Source organism: Eublepharis macularius, chromosome 4, assembly GCF_028583425.1.
Source record: "Eublepharis macularius isolate TG4126 chromosome 4, MPM_Emac_v1.0, whole genome shotgun sequence".
In the NCBI taxonomy this organism is placed as follows: domain Eukaryota; kingdom Metazoa; phylum Chordata; class Lepidosauria; order Squamata; family Eublepharidae; genus Eublepharis; species Eublepharis macularius.
In genome coordinates, this window is record NC_072793.1 from 57,417,159 (window position 1) to 57,438,302 (window position 21,144).

The following is a 21,144-nucleotide window of genomic DNA, read 5'->3' on the forward strand; positions in this document are numbered from 1 at the left end:
ATTGGTTTCATGTTCTTTTATTTTTGTCTGGATGCTATGCAAGTACCAATCCATATGCAAAAGAACCTCCTCAGGAGACAGTGAAGCCTCCCGCCATTAGCATTCCACACCCTGGGAAACTCTTACAGAATGACTCAGCTCAACCCCACCCCTCCTGAGTAGATACAAATGACCTACATCTTTTCCACACTGTGACACTGAGAGATCTCTGTCTTTTGGTGCTACACCTCTGAAGATGCCAGCCACAGCTGCTGGCGAAACGTCAGGAACTACAATGCCAAGACCACGGCAATACAGCCCGGAAAACCCCCAACAACCATCGTTCTCCGGCCGTGAAAGCCTTCGACAATACATCAATTTTGGGATGATTCGGTGGGAAAATGCCTCCCCCAGGCGTCCGGGAAGACGGAGGCATTTTCCCATTGAAAAACCCGAAACAACCTGAAACGTTTCGGGTTATTTTCTTTCGATTAACCCGAAACGTTTTGGGTTTCCCAAAACGTTTCGGATAACCTGAAACAACCCGAAACAAGTTTGTTTCGGGTTTCTTTCGGGTTTCAGAAACCCGAATTGCACACCCTTAGACAAGACTCGCTGGAAAAGACAATAATGTTATGAAAAGTTGAAGGCAGAGGAAGGCTCAAACATGAGATGGATAAAGGAAGGAAGTTTTCAAGACTTGAAAAATGCTTTCAATTACAAGATGTTTTGGAGGACATTAATTCATAGGGTTGACATAAGTCGGAAGCGACTTGACAGCACATAACACATAACAAGATAAAATGTAATAAGAAGGTTGGCTACATACTTGCTTATATATGCTGTTGTGGTCATATGAACTAGCCTTGGTAATTCTGGAATGATGTATTAAAAGAACCAGCAAAAATGTGAGTGAATCCAACTCTTAATGAGAGAAAAATGGAGAAAATAATAAATATAAATAATGAAGGTTACTAGTGTGATCTCTTTGTTGATCTGCAACAATATTCAATGAGAGGGTCTAAAATGTACAATGTGCTGGACTTCATTGTACACTCATTCAACGGTAGGATTGGACTATTAATTAGGAGAAAACTTTGCTATTGTTAGGATGCTAAGATGAAGATTGGAAAGCTCTTAACTTCGGTGTACAAAAGCCTTAGGCAAAGTTTAGCCTTCCCTAGTCATACTGAAACTCAGCATGTATCTCCTTTATTGTTTCAGCCCAATCTAGTGCGTTAGATTAATTTGCTACTAAAGAAGATTAAATCAGCTTTAATGACTGCTGATAAATTTGATAAATAAAGTCTGCAATGCTATTATTATCTAGACTGAATTTGAAACCGCCCTAAAATTGGTGTTAATTAGCAAGCTTGAGCTTTACTCTGTTTTTGGACAAAATCCTACATATGTTAAATATTTGATATGAAAAGGTATACAACAAGTTGATGAAGTACGAGATCTTGCTTTTGCTTTTGGAAAGACTGGTAGGATGTGCTATTACTTCAGGCTGGCTGGTAATCCAATTCACATTTGCAGCAAGATTTTGTTAATATCTATGTTTGACACAAAATTAGATAGTGATGGAGTTAGCAAGGAAACAGTTACGACTTGGCAATCAAGCCTTAATTGTGCTACAAGAACCTTGATTAGAAGAAGTAAGAATGTTTCCTAGGTTTTTATGGTACAGCCTTATCTAGCTTATGAGCATCCAAACACAGATATAGTTTACATATATGGATCTATTTATTTATTTTTACTGAGGACTATCATTACATAACCTTTCCTGAAGGTTTGGTTATCTAATGTTCAATGAGGAGAATGTGGTTAAGTAATAAAATAATTATACATCTGAGTAACCAGGAATTTATTCTGGCTCTGATGACATCTATAGCACTAAATCAGGGAGGCTGATTTCCCTTAATTACTTTCAGCTTGTTTTGATTTATAACATTCATTTGCAAGGGCATAAAATAGTTAACGGATAAATCAATGTGCCCTTGCAGTCTAATGGAGTGTGTCTAACTGTTTTCTGCCAGCAGAAAGACACTTGTACTGACTGAAAAGAGGATGATTTTTTTGCTGACTACAGATCTTCTTGTCATGAATTCCATTGTTCTTGTGTAGGGAGTCTTCTGAACCTTGAGGCCAGAATTTTGTAGGGCTACAGTAGAAAGAGGAGGAAGGAAAGTTACTTTGGTTGATACAACCTTATGTTATTGTCCATGACCAAGGTCTTGTTGCATTTCCTCCACAGGACATTCAATTTAGTTTCTTAGGGCCGCAGTACACATTACCTGTGACTAGCGGTGGGCACGAACCACAAAAAAACCCGAATCATGTGGTTCCTGGTTCGTGCGTTTCCACTAACCATGAAATTCCCCGAACTGGGGCAAGTTCGTGAACCAGTTCATGGTTCGTATATGGGGTTTAAATGCCCCTTTCCATGCCGCTTAGCAGCGGAACGGAAAGGAACATTTAAACCTGCGGATCAGCTGCTTGTCGGCGAGATTCCAGGTGGGGAAATGGCCATTTAAACTGCAGGTAGGGCTTGTCTGGCTAACCGAGAGTTCCTGGCTGGCCAGCCAAGTCTCGCTGTTTAAATGATCAGCTGCTTGTCGGGGATCTCTCCGACAAGCAGCTGATTGGCGGGTTTAAATGCCCCTTTCTGTGCCGCTTTGCAGTGGCACAGAAAGGGGCATTGCTTTTTTAAATGAACTAGCATACCAGTTTGGAAGTTTGTGGAAAGAAGTTTCCACAAACCGCTGATTCGAGAACCACGAACTGGTCTGGTTTGTGGATCTTTTTGGTTCATGTTCCATTTTGTGCCCATCTCTACCTGTGACACAAGTCTGGTCACAGATGTCTGATCCAACTTTCAGTCACATGTTCACACAAGAACTAACCTTTAAAAACCTCTCCCTCACCCTGTGCAGCTCCAAATGTTTTTGCCAGAGAAAATGTTCAGGAGGAGCCTGTTTGTCCCTTCTTCTGGCTCAAAATGTCTATCCCAAGGAAGGAGGGAAGGAGGGAAGCTTTATCCTTTTCATTGCAGCATTTGGAACCATGCAGAATAAAACAGAGGTTTTAAACTTTAGTTCATGTGTGAACATGTAACTGAGAGTTGGGTTGGACACCTGTGATCTGACTCTTGTCACACATAATGTGCATTTTGGCCCTGAGAGCAACAACCTTCCATGGAACATAATAATAATAACACCAACTACAACAACATTCAATTTATATACTGCCCTTCAGGACAACTTAATGCCCACTCAGAGTGTTTTATAAAGTATGTTATTATCCTCATGACAATCACTCTGTGAGGTGGGTTAGGCTGAGAGAGCTATGACTGACCCAAGGTCACCCAGCTGGCTTCAAGTGGAGGAGTGGGGAATCAAACCTGGTTCTCCAGATGTGAGTCCCACACTCTTAAGCACTACACCAAAATACTTTTGTAACTCTATTTATCTTTTGAAGCAGCTGTCAATAAGATGGAACCTGGGACCTTCTGCATGGCAACCAGATGCTCCACCACTGAGCCATTCCCCCATCCTGTCTGTCCAAATCTTATCTCCATTTTTGCTTTCCCCACTGTTCTGCTCCACCTAGAATTGCCACTCTGCATATATAGTGCTATAGTACACTGTACGTTGCTATAGAACAACAAAGTGAGCAGTGAATAATCATCATGTCTGTGACAACCATGCACCCAAAAGCTGTAAGTCAGTTGCTGAAGGAAGAAGTCAGAAAACAGGTGAAGGAAAAAGCACAGAAAACACCTATGTGTAGAGGCACCATTGGCAATATGTATGTCTCTGTATTTAGGGTGAGAGTGAAAGCAGTGTAAAGAATCCTTGGTTTTTGGAAGGATCCATTCTCTCCTTCCAATAACTTGTCCTTAATCTTTCTTTTTCTTTTTCTTTTTCTTTTAAAAAAAAGAAAAGAAAGACAATAACTTGTCCTTAATAAACCCTTTTGTTTCCCTGTGATACTGTTAATTTTGCTGCTCTTCAGGAGCTCTTTTCTATTCCCACAGAACCGTTTCTGAAAGCCACAGTAGTGGTTTTGGCTTTCTATCCAATTTTTTCCATTTACAATGGCTCCCAGACTTATCTGGGGGCCCAGGTTGTGGGTGATGCGGGGGAGGCGAGCGGGGAAGCAGCGTGGCGGCTGTCATATTGTTTGTTTTTTAAAAATTTTATTGGTGAGTTTATATTTCATATTTGATACATACATTCCCATCATATCTAATTTACTCTAACCCCCACCCTTTTCCTCCCCGCTCCTTGTCGACTTCCAACAGCTTTCCAACCCTTAACCCTTCTTATTACTTAACTTAATTTCACTTATATTCTTCTGTAACACATATGTCATAATATCTCTTACTCTAAGCATATTCAAATTATTTTAAATATATACTATATTAAATCCACTAATATATCCATTTCGCTCTTCATTAATTAAAGTATATGTTCTAAATAAAATTTCCTTAAACATAATACTAGCTTAGATTATAATAATTAAATTCCCCCCTTAATGGTAAAGTCGCTTCTTTCTTCTATTTTCAACATCACATTTTAATAGTTCTCAAACTGCCACAGTTCCCCTTTCACATCCCATTTTTTTTTCTAAATATTGTTTCAATTTCCCCCAATCAGCAATAAATTGTCCTGGATCAAGACCGGCTGTCATATTGTGAAGGGGTGGAGAATGACCAGGGGAGTATACCCAGGCACATCTGGTGCAGGCCCCTGGTCTGGGAAGTTGGCCCCTGCCCCTCAGCATCCTGCTCAACCCTCCCTTTGTATTGGGTGTATTGGGCGCTGGTCCATTTAGGGGGAAACAAGGCCCTCAGGCTCAGTTTCCCTATTATGGGGATCCTCATAAGGGGTCTGGGGAGTGAGGAACGGCCGATGTATGCCCAGTCGGGGGCTGTCAGTCCGCCTCACTCCCGGGTGGCAGGGGATGTTTCACACAGGGGTGTATACCCATGTAGCATCCCACTGACTGTCATCCCATGGTTCCTCCCCTCAGCAGGGGTCTGAGGGGTGTGTGGGTCATCGGCTTGGCAGGCTGGTCAGCCGATGCTCAGATCTGTGCCCTATGTGCGCCTTTGCTCCCTGAGCTGTAATCTCAACAAAAATGTGGCCTCTTTACCTCCAGCACTGTGTCCACGTGTTTTGTCGCCGTGTCCTCTCCCTGCTCTCCTCCCCCACTTAGCATTTGCCTGCAACGGTCCCTTCCACACATCTCTCATCTCACTGGTTTGCAATTATTGAAGTTCATCTGTTTGACTGGACTCCCTTCTCAAGTCCATGTTGTAATCCTCTATCATTTCCCTCACTCCTTCTTAGGCCTTAAGTTATTACTTGGATATCTGGCATAACTTCCTGGCACCTGCCCCACTGTATTTTTTGACCACATTGATTAGTATTGTTATTGAATTTCATGTGGAGCATTTTCAATTCAAGCGCATCACTTTTTCATGTGAGTTTGATGTTCCGAGTATTGAATATATCTGTTTGAATTTTTCTGCAAATTTTTAATGTTACTAATTTTGTTCTGGTTTTAAATTTCCCCCCTCGCTACTATAATTTTTAGCATACATTTTTATGGATTTCACTGACAATTTTGAGGTGGTTTTAAACATCTCATTATCATTTTGGATGGTGTTGCCGGGGTGGTTATTTAAATACATATATTGGTGTAATTGCCATTAATCTGGTAGTACGACTTCCTTCCACATTGCATAGCATCTTGTCATATATATATATATAATTCTGAAAGCAGATTTCTGATGACTCACTTTGATTCCACAGTGCAGGTGCAATTGTGCGCCCCTAGGGGGGGATGAAAGGTAAGTCCTCATGGCTGGCCTGCCGCCTGCCTTCCTCCCTGCACCTCTGGGCACCCGGTGCAGGAGCACCTTGGCGAGCTGCCCGCAGCCCTCCCTTGCCCGCTTGAGCTGGGCAAGGGACGGGAATAGCAAGGTGCCCGCCACCCTCCCCTGCCCACCTGAGCCGGGCAAGGGACGGGAAGGGTAAGCCACCTGCCGCCCTACCTGGACCCGCTTGAGCTGGGCAAGAGTTGGGAAGGGCGAGCCGCCCACTTCCCTACCCGGCCCCACTTGAACCGGACAAGCGACAGGAAGGGTGAGGTGACTGCCGCTTTCGCCTGCCCGCTTGAGCTGGGCAAGCAACAGGAAGGGCAAGGCGTCTGCTGCCCTCCCTGGTCCCGATTGAGACGCAGACAGGTGAGAAGGGCAAGGCACCCATTGCCGTCCGAAGCCCTGCTTGAGCCGGGGAGGGGAGGGTGAGCCCCCTGCTGACCTCTAAAGCCCCGATCCCCAGCTCCCCCATCAGCCCTCCCCAGCACCATTTGAGCTGAGCAAGGGGTGGGGGGGCACGCTGCTGGCCACCCTCAGCAGCCCTGTTTGAGCCAGCGAGGGGAGAGAAGGGTGAGCCACCTGCCGACCTCCAAAGTCATGCTCCCCAGCTCCCCCATCAGTCCTCCTCAGCCCGCACCTGCCAGCCCTCCCCTGCCTGCCAGCCCTCCCCAGCCTTCATCTCTCAGCCCCCCAGCTCCCTCTCTGTCAGTCCTCCTCAACCCCCACCTCTCAGCCCTCCCCAGCCCCTCACCTGCCAGCCCTCCCTTGCCTGCCAGCCCTCCCCAGCCCTTCACCTCTCAGCCCTCCCCAGTCCCTCACCTCTCAGCCCTCCCCTGCCTGTCAGCCCTCCCCAGCCCCCCGTCTGCCACCCCTCCCCAGCTTTCTAGACCCCATTGTATTTTTTCCTACAATGGGTTTTTTTGCTAGTATATATATATATTAGCCCACACATTTTACCTCATTTAAGTGTGTGGGCTGATTTGTAGTCTACACATGAGGTTTTCTTCATCTTAATTCAATGCTATTTTGTCCAATTTCTTTCTCTGTGTATGTTTTACTTGCTACTGCTTTTCCTTGAACTGGCACACATTCTCACTGCCAAATACAATCCCAGAGGCTTTCCCCCCAATTGTAGTTTGTATGTTAATCAACACTACTAGTCAAATAACTCAGAACTCTGTCAGTGCCTCTGAATATTCAGAGATGGAGATCTTCATTGCTGTCTGCTAGCTTTCTGTACCTTGTGAGTTTTTTTGCATTCTTTTGTCTTTTTAATAATAAATCATCACACTTATCTTTGTGTTGGGCAACATTGCACAACAGTTTTCCCCATCTGCCATTTTCTCCCACAGGATACCATCACATCCCCCTCCTTTTCCCGCTTCTTTCCCAACCTGTTGGCAGTTTTCTACTGCTCCTTTGTCTGGTACATACATATTAATCAAACTGTTCTATTCAATTCACCTTAAGAAGAATGTCTGAAAGGGTACAAAACAAAGGAAACAATCCAATATCCATTAATGTATTTTGCATAATAGTGTCTCATTGACACTGTCCCAAACTTTCAGACTGATTCAGTCACATTTTATATTTCCACCTATCTTATCTGTACAACATAATATGATTTTCTTTGTATACAGTGGGTTGGATGAAGTGCGGAGCAGAATTTTCTCTTCTCTCACCTCCAACCTGCTGTTCCTTGAAATGTGGTTCTTGGAGGTAGGTGCTAAGTTTTCAGAAAAGTTTGGGTTGGCATTTGTTGTGGATGCCTTAAGTATATAGTGCTCTACCTCCAGGCAGGAAGCTGGATTAGATGTTTCTGCTTTATGATTTTGAGAATGTATTTCTTAAATACTTTTAACAGTAGAATTTTTTTTCTGTTTTTATTCTGAATCCATGAATGATCACAGCCATGTTAGATATGTCATCTGATAGTAGTAGTGATAAAGGGAAATGAAGCTGTACTTTCTAATGCAAGTATGATTTTTTCAGACTATATGAAGGCAAAGAACTGACAGAATTTGAGGAAGCTATGAGGAGACTCTTTGAATCTATCAACAACCTCATGAAAAGTCAACATAAAACAGCAATTTTGTTACAGGTTTGTCTCTTTTTTTGTCTTGGGGGAGATTTTATGGAAGTACAACTATAGGCAGGTTGACTTTGGTTTCTTCCATTAATTGGAAATAAACTTTAAAATATTTTTAAAGAAAATGTAAGCATGGGATTTCCCAAAAGAAGGCAAACTGTTTGCCCATTGTCAGTGCTCATTGGTTTAATAGCCTGAAAATTCATCAGGGTTCAATAACATGAACAACCACTCAGAAGATGGTCTTGATCATGGTCTTTTGAATTGTTAATGGAGCAACATTAGGAGATATTTTTATTGTAGCACGAGGTCCCATCTGGGACATTTCCAATTTTTAGCAACCCCCCCGCCCCGCCCCGCACAACAGCACCTAAACAGGAGAAAGCAGTGACTTTCATGAATTGACTATTCCAGATGTTCAACAAGTTACTACCGGTGATACTTCTGAAACATTTAAAGGCCTGAAATCATATTGGCAACTCCCAATGGGTTTTATGTACTTGATCCCCGCACTTAGCATGTAGGCATTTAGTTTTATACTAGTCCATGGAAAAGCATTTCTCATGCCATTAGTGCAGAGCTGTCCAACCTTGTTAAACATGCAAAACTTTTGGAATGTTAAGAAAGTGTACTGAGCATCACAGCAAAATGGCTGCTATGGTAGTCACAAGCTACCATCCTCCTACTGCTTCTGAATGGGCACGATGCAGACACAAGAACAATGCCTCCTGGGCTCTTCTGAAGCATGTTCCGCACCAAAAAATACAAAGAAAAGCTTGGGTTGGCTCTTTGCTTCTGAGAAGAGTCACTAACTAATTTCAGTTTTCGAAGAAAGGGAACTGTTTTCTCCTTCTGCAATCACAGGTTCCTGCAAAGCAAACTATTTTTTTTAATTTGATTGACTTTGTACATGTACATATGAGAATCTTTAGTAGATTAAAATGTGATCTCAACTACTATACTATTTGCAGTAGTTCTTCATGGAGGTGCATCCAGATTTACTTACGTGCTTTGTTGCTGCATAGATTTCTTGGGCATCACATGGTGTTTTGAGGTCTTATAACTAATGTAGTCTCACTAATGAGATCTGGACAATAAACCAGTCTGCAAAAGTGCATAGTTGAGAATTAGGACAAGAATAATCAATTAGAGCTTGAATCCATCACACTCTTCATCTTCAGTGCTAAAGATCTGTGGGCTGGATAATTTGGAATAATGATGCTGAAAACAAATAGTTTAAATTTTTTGTAAACTTCTTTTTTGCAAGTAAATTCTGCATTGTATTTTAAGTTGTTTTATATTAATCCTGGAAGCTGGAGAGTACTCTTGTTGACAATAGTTAAAGGTCAGCATATACAGTATTTATGTAAAATTATCGTCTTTATCTCTTACACTAGTAAGAATAGAAGTAGTTTTTGCTTTGTGGGGTGGTTGCAAAGCAAATATGTTTTGTTCAAGCTCCTGATTTCACTTGGTTTTGTAGTTGTAAACAATAACTGATAGCTCATAAAGACATTATTTTTAAAAGTACAGCCATCTAGAAGACATAACTGTTCTATACATGCTCAGAACAATAAATTATGATAAGCAAATAAACACAGAGAGATATGTTGAAAGGATAAAGAAAGGAAACACCAATTTTAAGTCACATTTCTGCAGCAGAAAAAGATAATGTGCAGGATATGTTGGAAAAGATCAGCATTAAAATGGAAATTCCACAGCAGTGTGTACATGAACTGAGTGTAAATGAGATCAGCTGATCACTTTGATGATAAAACTAAGTTAAGCTCAGAAAAACGACAGAATTTTAATCTTTCTTGAATCATTAGGTTTGATTGGTTTGGGAGGAGAATTTCTTCCTTCTCCTAATTCTCTGAAAACTGTTTCTAATTTCTAGTTGTCACATTGTCCTTAAAGGAATCTAATAAGACTGTCTTCTGTTTCTGTTCAATCTCCAAATAATTGTACTACCTTGCTCTGGGGAAAAAAACCCTGTCCTTAAAACATCTTTTTAAACAATCCATCAACTCGGGAATCTTAGAGGAAAAAAGGAAACGTTTTCAAAATTAATTAATTTTTTATTCTGCAGCATAAATGGAAAATTTACGTGAAGAGCATATTTAGGTGACCAGATTCTCGTGTTCCATCATCCTCTGTGTTTCTGCATAACTCAAAGGGCTGTTTGTTTCAAGTGACAATGACAAGTGTTTTAACCTTTTTAAATATCAGTAGACTTTTCACCATACATTAATATTCAGGACAAGATGGTAGAAATATCCATGGTTATGCATGTTAACATTTTACAATGATTATCCTATAAGCTTTCCCTAATGCAGACCCATATGGCAATATGATCAAGTTTTCAGTTTGCTTTCTTCATTTTTGCTTAAGTTCTTCTGCATGCCTTCAAAAGGCAGAAAACTGAACATGGGAATAGAAGATAAGTTAAAACTTGCATCCCATCAAAAAGCTTTATGGTGTAGTAAAGAAGTGGTCTCAAAGAGATGCAGCCATAAAGGGATAGGGAGGGACTAGAGAATTTACTAGTACTACTATTGCTCTAAGTATGATCCTACAGGGTAGTTCTTATGTTGTTTAATAAGTCAGTCTTAGAATTGCTTATGCTGTTTCAGTATTTCTTTGAATATATTGGATTCCTGCTGTTTTAAATCTTTGCAAATTTGCATGTATATGCCCTATTGCATTTATTGAAATGTCTTTGTAATTGATTCTGTAATGATTCACACTGTGTAATCCACTTTGAGTCTCAGTGAGAAAAGTGGACTTTAAATATCATAAAAATAATAAATAAAAATAAGATTTAGAACAATGGCATTAAATTGAATTAAAATTTGTTTGTTTGTTGATTTGAAATGTTATACTGCCTCTTCACAAAAGTGCTCATGGCAATTCACAGAATAAAATTCATTTCAGAACCCAGAGAATAGAGCCATCGAACCCTTGATACGTGGTAACTTTCAAACCCAGCAATAAACATACAGCAACAATTAATCAGCCATAATTAACAAAAAACCCAAGCTGCCCTTTAAAATCAAATTTAAAACAGCAGAGAACAAACCAAATAGCAAGCTAAAAATAAAAAACACTTTGGTCTGAGGCCAAAAGTCTGATAGTACCAGGTGAAAGGGGTAGGCATGTTTCAGTTTTTGCCAAAGGGAATAAAACCCAAGTGTTTTGCACAGCCCTTTTGAAACAAAGAGGCAGGGAACTGCTGCTAGGTTCCCTGCCACTTGGTTTCAAAAGGGCTGTGCAAAATGCTTGGTTTTTATTCCCTTTGACAAAGCCTGAAACATGCCTGGGAGGGAGGGGAAAGCAGCTATTTAATTCTTTCCTGGTGTTTAAAGCCAGGAGGAAAGTGCAGTAATGTTACAATGTTGCTATGTTACAATGTTGCAACACTTCCTTGCCTTTGGGGAAAAAAAGAGTATGTGCATACCCCAAAGAAGGAAGGGAAAAACAGCCATTTAGCCCTTTCCTGGCTTTTAAAGCCAGCAGGGAATAAGCAAATTCCTGCAAACATGGGAAGCAGAACAGCCGGCATGCAGCAGCAGGGAAAGAGGCATTTAAACCCCGAATCAGCTGCTTGTTGGGGATCTCCCCGACAAGCAGCTGATCCAAGTCCATCTCCTGTTGCCTAGGAAACTGATTTATTGGTACCAGGCTGTCTGCAGTGACAAACCAAAAATGAACCAAACGAACCAGCCTAAAGTTTGTCCAGGTTCGTCAGAAATGGTCTCTGATGAACTGCTGGTTCCCGAACCACGAACCAGCCCAGTTTGTGATTTACTTTGGTTCGTATTTCAGTTTGTGCCTATCTCTACTTGTTACTAGATACTGGACTAATTAAAGCTTCCAGAGCATCTTCATGTATAGTTTCATGTAAAGCAGATTTCAGTAATTCAAGCCCAGATACTGACTGGAGCATGGATCTCTGTAGTGAGGTCACACCTTGAAAAAGGGTCATAGTCGATGAACCAGTTGAAGAACATTGAGCATTCCTCTGTAGAATCAGATCATTCAAAAGCTGTGAGCAATCGGAGACTTCCGGTTTGGGATCCATGGAGGTCTAACGCAGCTCTAAGTGCAGAGCTGACCGGGCTGCCGTTTCAGCGGCCGGAGGGGCACAAATAGCCCCCGGCCACCTGCTCTCAGGCGGAGAACAGGCAAAGAATGCTCAAAGACCTCAGGGTGCGTTGATCTCGGGCGAGGGGGGGTTCTGCGCTAAGGATTCTCTCTCGACCCTTGAGGTCCCACCCTTTGACAGGTCGGCATAGATCTCTGCGACAGACCCGGGGCCAGTGCGGCTGGCATAAGACCTTCGTGCCCAAGCTTCAACAGGGGGAAAACAAACGGAAAGAGAACTTAAGATTGAAGCAGTGATTACAACCCAGAAAGACGTTTGAAAAGGTAAAGATCACTATCTCCTGAATTGGGATGGATTGTTAAAAGTAACGAAGTTTTAAAAGGACTTTTTAAACTGCAACAGACTTACTATAAGGAGGGGGAAACCCGGCAAGAAATAGATTCCAAAAAGGACTAAGTAAAAAGAAGTAATTTCAGAAAAGAGACATTTGTTTATCATACCTGTGGTTGAGAATCGATAGCAGGCTGTGGGAAAACTTCTACCATCGCGAGAGCTGCAGCGGAGAGTCGGGAAACAGGAAGTACGTAATAGTGATAGAGTCGCCAGAAGGAGACGGCCCCTACTGGAAGACAGGAAGAAGGGCATCGCCATTTTTGAACAGGGAAGGGCTTTGGCTTCAGCAAGGGCGGAAGTAGGACATCTTGGATTACAAAAGGGTACAGAGAAACCATAGAGAAAAGACGCCCGACATTTTGGATTTTTGAAGCGATTTTTGTTCATTTAAAGGACCGGGACTTTTAAATTAATTAAAAGGACTACCAATTTGGACGCCACGGAGCTAAGAAAACGTGCAGACTCGTGGGAGCGAGGTAAATCAAGCCCCACGATGTCGAAGAAAGAGTGGCAAGCAGCCATAGAGAACTTGGACAAAAAATTTTGTGAAATGCTAAAGGAGCTTAAAGAAACAAAATTGGAGTTGGTGAAAGAAGTCAAAGATGTCAAAGAGACAGTTAAAAATGAGCTGGCAGAAGTAAAAAAGGGAATGGAGACGATACAAACCGACCTGCAGGCAGCGCAGCAAAAAGTTAACAATGTGGAGAAGGCGATGGACAACCTTACAGAGACGCAGCGAACGGACATGAGAGTAATGAGGGGAAGAATGGCAGTTGCGGAGAGTAAATATATGGAAAAGCAGCTGAGGTTTCGAGGTTTGTTGGAAGTAGAAGGAAAGACAGCACAAGAACAGGTGACTGAAGTGTTAGCTGAATACCTGGAAAAGGAGGAGGAGGAGGTTGTGGCTTTCCTAGATGTGGTGTACCGAATAAATTCCAGATTTGCGACCCAGAGAAAGGTACCAAGGGATGTGATAGTGCAATTTACGACAAGGAGTGTAAGGGAAATGATAGTGACTAAGCAATTTCAAGATCCATTGATAGTTGATGGCAAGACAATTATCATCATGAAGGAGTTACCCAGATCGGTGCTCTTGGACCGGAAAAAATACAAAGTGTTAGTCCAGACTTTGAAAGACATGAAAGTAAGATACAGATGGGAATTACCGGAAGGGATATCTTTTGAATTTGGAGGGGTAAGAAAGCGCATCAGATCTGAATTGGAAATGGAAAGGTTCATGATGGACAATGAAAAAGACTTACCAACAACAAGGCTTTGAATATGGAGTGCAAAGTTTTATCGTGGAATGTAAATGGACTTAACTCACCTAATAAGCGAAAAAGTATTTTCCACTGGCTATTAAAACAGAAATGTGATATAGTTTGCTTACAAGAGACTCATATTAGAAATCAGGATGTAAAATACCTTAAAGTAAGTAAATTGGGCATTGAATTTGTAGCGGCCTCAAAAAAGAAAAAAAGGGGAGTGGTACTATATATAAAAGAAGAGCTGCAACCAAAGGTGATAATTAGAGATGGGGAAGCCAGATTTATAGCAGTGGAATGCATTTGGAACTTAAAGAAAGTGTTGGTGATTGGAATATATGCGCCTAATGGAGCTAAAGAGTGCTTTTTTGAGGATTTAAAGAAGCAACTAGATGAACTTTCATATGATCAGATAATACTTGCAGGAGACTTCAATGGAGTTACGAATTTGGAACAAGACAAGAAATCAGCCACTACACAAAAGAAAAGAGGATTATTACCAAAGACTTTTTTTGGATTAATGCAACAGGAAGCGTTGGAAGATGTGTGGAGAACGCAGAATCCCACAAGCAGACAGTATACCTTTTTCTCTGCAAGACACTCTACCTTATCGCGTATTGATATGATCTGGGCCTCAAAGGACTTAGTACTTTGGACTAAGGAAGTAGAAATAATGCCTATGGTAGGCTCAGATCATAACCCAATTATGTGGAAATTTGGAAAAAGAACTAAGAGAAAAGGATGGAGAATAAATGAGGATTTGTTGCAAGAGGGAGAAAATATGGAAATGTTGAGAAGGGAGACTAAATTCTTCATACAGTACAACATGAATCAAGAAGTACCAACCAACAAGGTATGGGACACGTACAAGGCAGTAATCAGAGGTGTATTAATGGACTTAAATGGAAGACTCCGAAGGAAAAAAGAGGAGAAGAGACAGGAGATTATGGAAAAAATAAAAGCCAAAGAAACCCAGTTGAAGAAAAGACGAGAGAAAAAGAAAATATATCAGGACATTAAAATCCTTCAGGAGCAGTTGACGGCCATGAATAATAAAGAATTGGAATGGAATCTGAAAAGACTGAATCAAAAGTCGTTTGAAGGGGCGAACAAACCTGGGAAATTTTTGGCATGGCAATTGAAGAAAAGAAAGGAGAAAAAGATAATAAATAAAATATGTGATGACAATAAAGTACACCTGGAACAGGTCGCTATTAGCAGAGCCTTTTATAAATTTTACGCTAAATTGTATGATAAGAAAGAAGTGAATAAAGATGCGATAGCCGCATATCTGGAGAAAATGAAGCTGCCAGTAATGTCCGAGGAGTGGAGAGTTAAACTAAATAGTGAAGTAACAGAAGAAGAGATAAGGAAGGCAATACAGTCAACAAACTTGGGAAAAGCGCCAGGGCCTGATGGACTCACAGCTAAGTTTTACAAGGCAATGGCCAATGAACTGGTACCGTTTTTAAAAGAGGTGATCAATGGTGTTATGAGGGACCAAAGGATCCCAGATACCTGGAGTGAAGCAAATATATCATTGATCCCCAAAGAAGGACAGGACTTGACCAACGTTAAAAACTACAGACCTATCTCTTTACTTAATAATGACTACAAGATTTTTGCAAAGATCTTGGCGGAGAGAATAAAGGGGTGGCTAGCCGAAGTTATTGGAGAAGAACAAGCAGGCTTTTTACCAAATAGACAAATCAGAGACAACCTAAGGACAGTCATAAACGCTATAGAATACTATGACAGGCGATGTGATAAGGAGGTTGGTTTCTTTTTTGTAGACGCTGAAAAAGCATTTGACAATTTGAACTGGGACTTTATGTTTGCCACCATGGAACAGCTACAAATGGGGGAAAGGTTCATAAGAGCAGTGAGAGAAATTTATAGAGACCAGAGTGCAGCAATTGTGGTGAATGACGAGCTGACTAAAAAACTGATTATTGGAAAGGGTACAAGACAAGGTTGCCCGCTATCCCCATTGTTGTTTATTTTGGTTCTTGAAATTTTGATGATGCAGATTAGAGAAGATAATGCAATCCGTGGTATAAAGATAAAAGACTTTTCCTATAAGGTCAGAGCGTTTGCAGATGATATAATGTTAATTGTGGAAGATCCAATTGAAAACATGCCTAAGGTAATAGAAAAAATAAAAGAGTTTGGAGACTTGGCAGGTTTCTATGTAAACAAAAAGAAATCAAAGATTTTATGTAAGAATATGATTAAACAAAAGCAACAGTTATTAACGGAAATAACAGACTGTGAGGTAACAAGTAAGGTGAAGTACTTGGGAATTGAATTGACTGCAAAAAATATAGATCTATTTAAGAATAACTATGAGAGATTATGGACTCAAATAGAGCATGATTTGATCAAATGGAATAGGCTGAACTTGTCATGGTTGGGAAGAATTGCAGTAATCAAGATGAACGTGTTACCAAGAGTTATGTTTCTGTTACAGACGATACCAATCATTAGGGACTCCAAGCAATTTGATAAATGGCAGAGGAAAATATCAGAGTTTGTGTGGGCAGGCAGGAAGCCTCGAGTGAAAATGAAAGTGTTACAGGATGCAAAAGAAAGAGGGGGAATGCAACTGCCCAACTTGAGACTTTATTATGATGCAATCTGTCTGGTATGGTTGAAGGATTGGATCACATTGAAAAATCGCAAACTGCTGGCCTTAGAGGGATACAAAAAATTATTTGGATGGCATGCATACCTATGGTATGATAAAGTAAAAGCAGATTCTATGTTCCTGCATCACTATATTCGGAGAAGCCTCTTCACAATTTGGAAGAAGTACAAAGAATACCTACAAGAAGGAATTCCCTCCTGGGTGGTTCCATATGAAGTAATAGATCCAAGAACGGTCGATAATGAACAACAGTGTTTAACGTATAAGGAGATAACTCAAATAGAATCCTTTAAAATAAGAATAAGAACGCAACAAGAGATGTCTCCAAACTACGACTGGTTTCAATATAGACAAGTTAGAGATCTTTATTACTCAGACTGTGCGAAGGGAGGGATAAGGATGGAAGACTCAGAATTAGAGAAAGTAATTTTACAAGAAGACCAAAAGGAAATTTCTAAGGTCTACAAAGTGTTGTTAAAATGGTATACTGAAGATGAGACAGTCAAAGTGCAAATGGTGAAGTGGGCTATAAACTTTAACAAAGAAATAACAATGGAGGCGTGGGAATACTTGTGGAAACATACATTGAAAATCACGACATGTACCAATATTAAAGAGAATATTTACAAAATGATTTACCGTTGGTATCTGACGCCAAAGAAGATTGCGCTAGGGAACTCGAATATGTCTAATAAATGCTGGAAATGTAAAAAACATGAGGGATCAATGTATCATATGTGGTGGACTTGCGAGGTAGCTAGGCAGTACTGGGGGGAAATAATAAGAGTAATGAGTGAGATTTTACAATTTCAAGTTAACAAGAACCCAGAACTCCTGCTACTGAACTTGGGAATGGAAGACATCCCAGCACAACATAGGACATTGATATTCTATATGACGGCAGCAGCCAGACTTTTGTATGCGCAGAAGTGGAAAGTACAAGAAGTGCCAACTACTGAGGATTGGATTTACAAATTGCTGTACATGGCGGAGATGGACAAAATGACAAGAAAACTGAGAGACCTTGATCCAGGGCAGTTTAATACGGACTGGGGAAAGCTGAAACAATATTTGGTGAAAAAATGGGAGGTGGGAGGAGAACTGTGGCAGTTTGAAAATTATTGAGGTACACAGGAGGAGAGAAGTGACTATACCGAGGGGGTGGAGAGTTAATGGAAAAATTCTAAGCAACTTTATATGATTTTTAAGTATTATATTAAGTAGCAATAGCGTTGATACTATGAGAATTAATGGGATAGAAATTAACTAATCTATATTTTTTGGAAAGATAACCGTATAACATAGAGTGAATATATACATACATATGTAAATTCAAAGATAGGTCTAATTGTTAGACTTATGGTATATGTATAGATAAAGAACAACATATAGAACAGAAGCCTAAGCAAATGACAATAAGTGTGTATAATAAGTATGTGTATAGAAGTATTGGAATTGATGTATAAAGGGGGGGCAAATTGTTTGTCCCATATTGAAGAGAATAGAAGGAGTAAGATAAAACACAGGTTATCAAAATGAATATTATTAGTAGTTTTAATGAAGAAGATAGATTAAGAGGATTTTATTTATATGACAATTTATATGACAATTTATATGTGAAAGGAAGTGGAAATAGCTTTTAAATAGCTTTTAAAGCCAGCAGGGAATAAGCAAATTCCTGCAAACATGGGAAGCAGAACAGCCGGCATGCAGCAGCAGGGAAAGAGGCATTTAAACCCCGAATCAGCTGCTTGTTGGGGATCTCCCCGACAAGCAGCTGATCCAAGTCCATCTCCGGTTGCCTAGGAAACTGATTTATTGGTACCAGGCTGTCTGCAGTGACAAACCAAAAATGAACCAAACGAACCAGCCTAAAGTTTGTCCAGGTTCGTCAGAAATGGTCTCTGATGAACTGCTGGTTCCCGAACCACGAACCAGCCCAGTTTGTGATTTACTTTGGTTCGTATTTCAGTTTGTGCCTATCTCTACTTGTTACTAGATACTGGACTAATTAAAGCTTCCAGAGCATCTTCATGTATAGTTTCATGTAAAGCAGATTTCAGTAATTCAAGCCCAGATACAGACTGGAGCATGGATCTCTGTAGTGAGGTCACACCTTGAAAAAGGGTCATAGTCGATGAACCAGTTGAAGAACATTGAGCATTCCTCTGTAGAATCAGATCATTCAAAAGCTGTGAGCAATCAATATCAATATTATTTCATTTTTATCTGTAATTCAGCTTAGTGGCTCTCATCCAGCCCATTCTTGCACCCAGGTAATGGTACAGAATATCCAATGCAATCAGATTGAAAGTAGAGATGGAGTTGCATGTCATCTCTATATCACTTTGCCCCATAACTTTGAATGACCTCTCCCAGTGGTTTTATGTAGATATTAAACAAACCAGGGGAAAGAACTTTGAGGAACACAACTGAGGAAACTTGAGGAACAATACATGGCCAACTGCTATGGTGTTGAATAAAAGCCCCCAGCCTTACCTCCTGGAGATCCTCAGCTGGGTAGGACCGGAACCACTGAAGGGGTGATGCCTCAGATGTCAGATCTCGATGCTAGCCAAACAGTCCAGAAGAATGCTATGATTGATTGTATGCTGAGAGCTCCAGCATTTTGTTATATAAACCACAGATGCACAATTGAACAGTTATAAGGTTCTTGACCCGACCAAGTGGAGCTGCGCATGACATCGCCTGGCTACATTATGACCCCTAACTTGTAGCGCATATTTAAAATTCTGCCTCTTAATTGTTCTCTAGAAGGACTCCCCCACCCTTGAAATTTCTCAGTTGCAATTTCTCAGTTGCGTCCCAAGGCCCATCTAGATGGGCTTCCTGAGTCCTTCTTTGGAGAGGCCTTTTCACACAGCAGAAAGAATCCCCCATCTGTGACATTTTTCAGGAGAAAAAACAAAGCAGAGGGGAGGCAGGATCCCTTCCTTCCCCCACACCATGGTAGTTCCAACAGAGTCAGACCTGTGTAGCAAAGTTTAGGGCATTCCCAGCTGTGAACTCATATTCTCAAATGGTAGTGCATCCCCAGGATGGGCCCTTAGTTGCAAACCAAACCACTGAGATGCAATATGAAAATTTCCTCTGGAAATGTGAAGCTGGCAGTATCTGCTCCTATGCTGAGTAACTCCTGTGGGGAGCAGGCACGAGGCATCAGAAGGGGTTTTCTGTTAGCTTGTTCCTCTTCCCTTGTTTTCTCCTGCACAGTTTGTGGACAGAAATTGGGTGACCCTTCCATTGGTCCTCCCCTAGGCCATTTGGAAAGCAGTATGGTAAGCCTGCAAGGACCCTTTTTGTTGCCAGAGGTCAGAAGCCATTCCAATAGCTGATGTAACCTCACCTTGCTTCTCTCTCCATTGGAACTATCCTAGACCACCATCAATCAGCTGGCGAGGCAGTGTCAGCTCTTCAAAAGGTAGTTATTCTGGGACAATGACCTGTCCTCTGCCTCTTGGCTCCCTTCCTGCACCCAACTAGTCAAAACACTGTTTCTTAGCCCATAAAACTGCTGAGAGTTGATATTCCAAACCTCCCCCCTCCCCAAACAGCAAGAACAAGAGCTTCCCAGATCAGAGATATGGTAAGAAGTTTTCATGGAGAGTCAGGTTTGAGTCCAGGAGCACCTTAAAGATGAACTAGGTTTAAAGTGCTAATAGACCTGAACCTAGCTCTTCTACTGCAAACCAATGTGGCTACCCACCTGAAAATATCTTCATGAAGAGTTAGAACACAGTTTTGTTGGCGTCTCTCTTTCCAGGTGTCATGAAAGAAAGCTGTAGGAACTGTCTAGTTAGACACGTTAGGGTGTTTTATTTTGTTTGTTCATCAACCTTTGCTCTTCTCTTTAATCTACAAAGTTTTGAATACCAGTTATTATTGACATTCTTAAATAAAGATGTTTATTATTCTGCCTGTGTCCTCATGCCTCATTTGGTCACAAGTAAAACCTACTGAGAAAGAGTGGACAAAAGGGGTCGACTGGGTGTTCTGGGCCCTCCCGAGGAGACCTGTACCAGAGAGGTGGCAGCCTACTGAGAGCTTCTCTGGTCCCCTGCCTACGACAACGTGGCTTACAGTTAAAAACCATGTTGCCAAGGACCCCCTCCTCCTCCTGTCATGAGGCCTGCCACGAACTGTTTCCTGTGTGGTTGTTTTAATGCCACACCAAAGACTCTGTTGTAGGGCAGCACTGCCCATGCCTGCTTTCTGTCTCTGCCGCTATGAACTGTACCACTCATTCCTGTCTCTACACTGCTATGGACTGTACAATCTGTACCTGTTTCCTGCCTCCATGGATGCCTGCCTCGCCTGGGCCGAGAGCCATGCTGTTAGCAGCACAGTGTCAGCCGGAGGGAGCCTCCACGAGCCTGGCCAGGCACCCCCTGGTCAGTTCCCGTGGAAGCCTCTTGCGGGCCGGTCACTGAGCCTGCCCTTGCCACTAGGCAGCCTGCTAGCAAGCCCGAAGCCATGCCCAGGCAGAAGCCATGCTCCCAGGCAGCCAGAAGACCAGCCTGAACATCCTGCTCTGAGAAGCCATTTTGTGGAAGCGTGCCGACCACGTCCGCAGCAGCCAGCCTCGCCCTGCTCTGCATATCTTGAAAGCCGCCCTGGAATGGAAACTAAGTGCCAGCTGTCCTGAGCACTTCAGGGACGCATTCCTATACAACCTCCACATTCCAGGACTGATACTATTCAGACAACGCCAGCTTCCTGGCAGATCTGATTAACCCGCCTGGCGCTCCCCCTCCC

At 41.7% G+C, this 21,144-nt stretch overlaps 1 protein-coding gene across 1 annotated transcript in view; it reads left to right on the forward strand.

The window, feature by feature from the left end:
* The window catches only part of DOCK2 (dedicator of cytokinesis 2), a 470,704-nt gene that overhangs the window by 91,419 nt on the left and 358,141 nt on the right, over window positions 1-21,144 (forward strand). Inside the window, exon 23 of the mRNA XM_054976977.1 lies at window positions 7,862-7,970. Within this exon, the coding sequence (XP_054832952.1) occupies window positions 7,862-7,970 (109 nt within the window). The remainder of the gene's footprint in view (window positions 1-7,861; window positions 7,971-21,144) is intronic.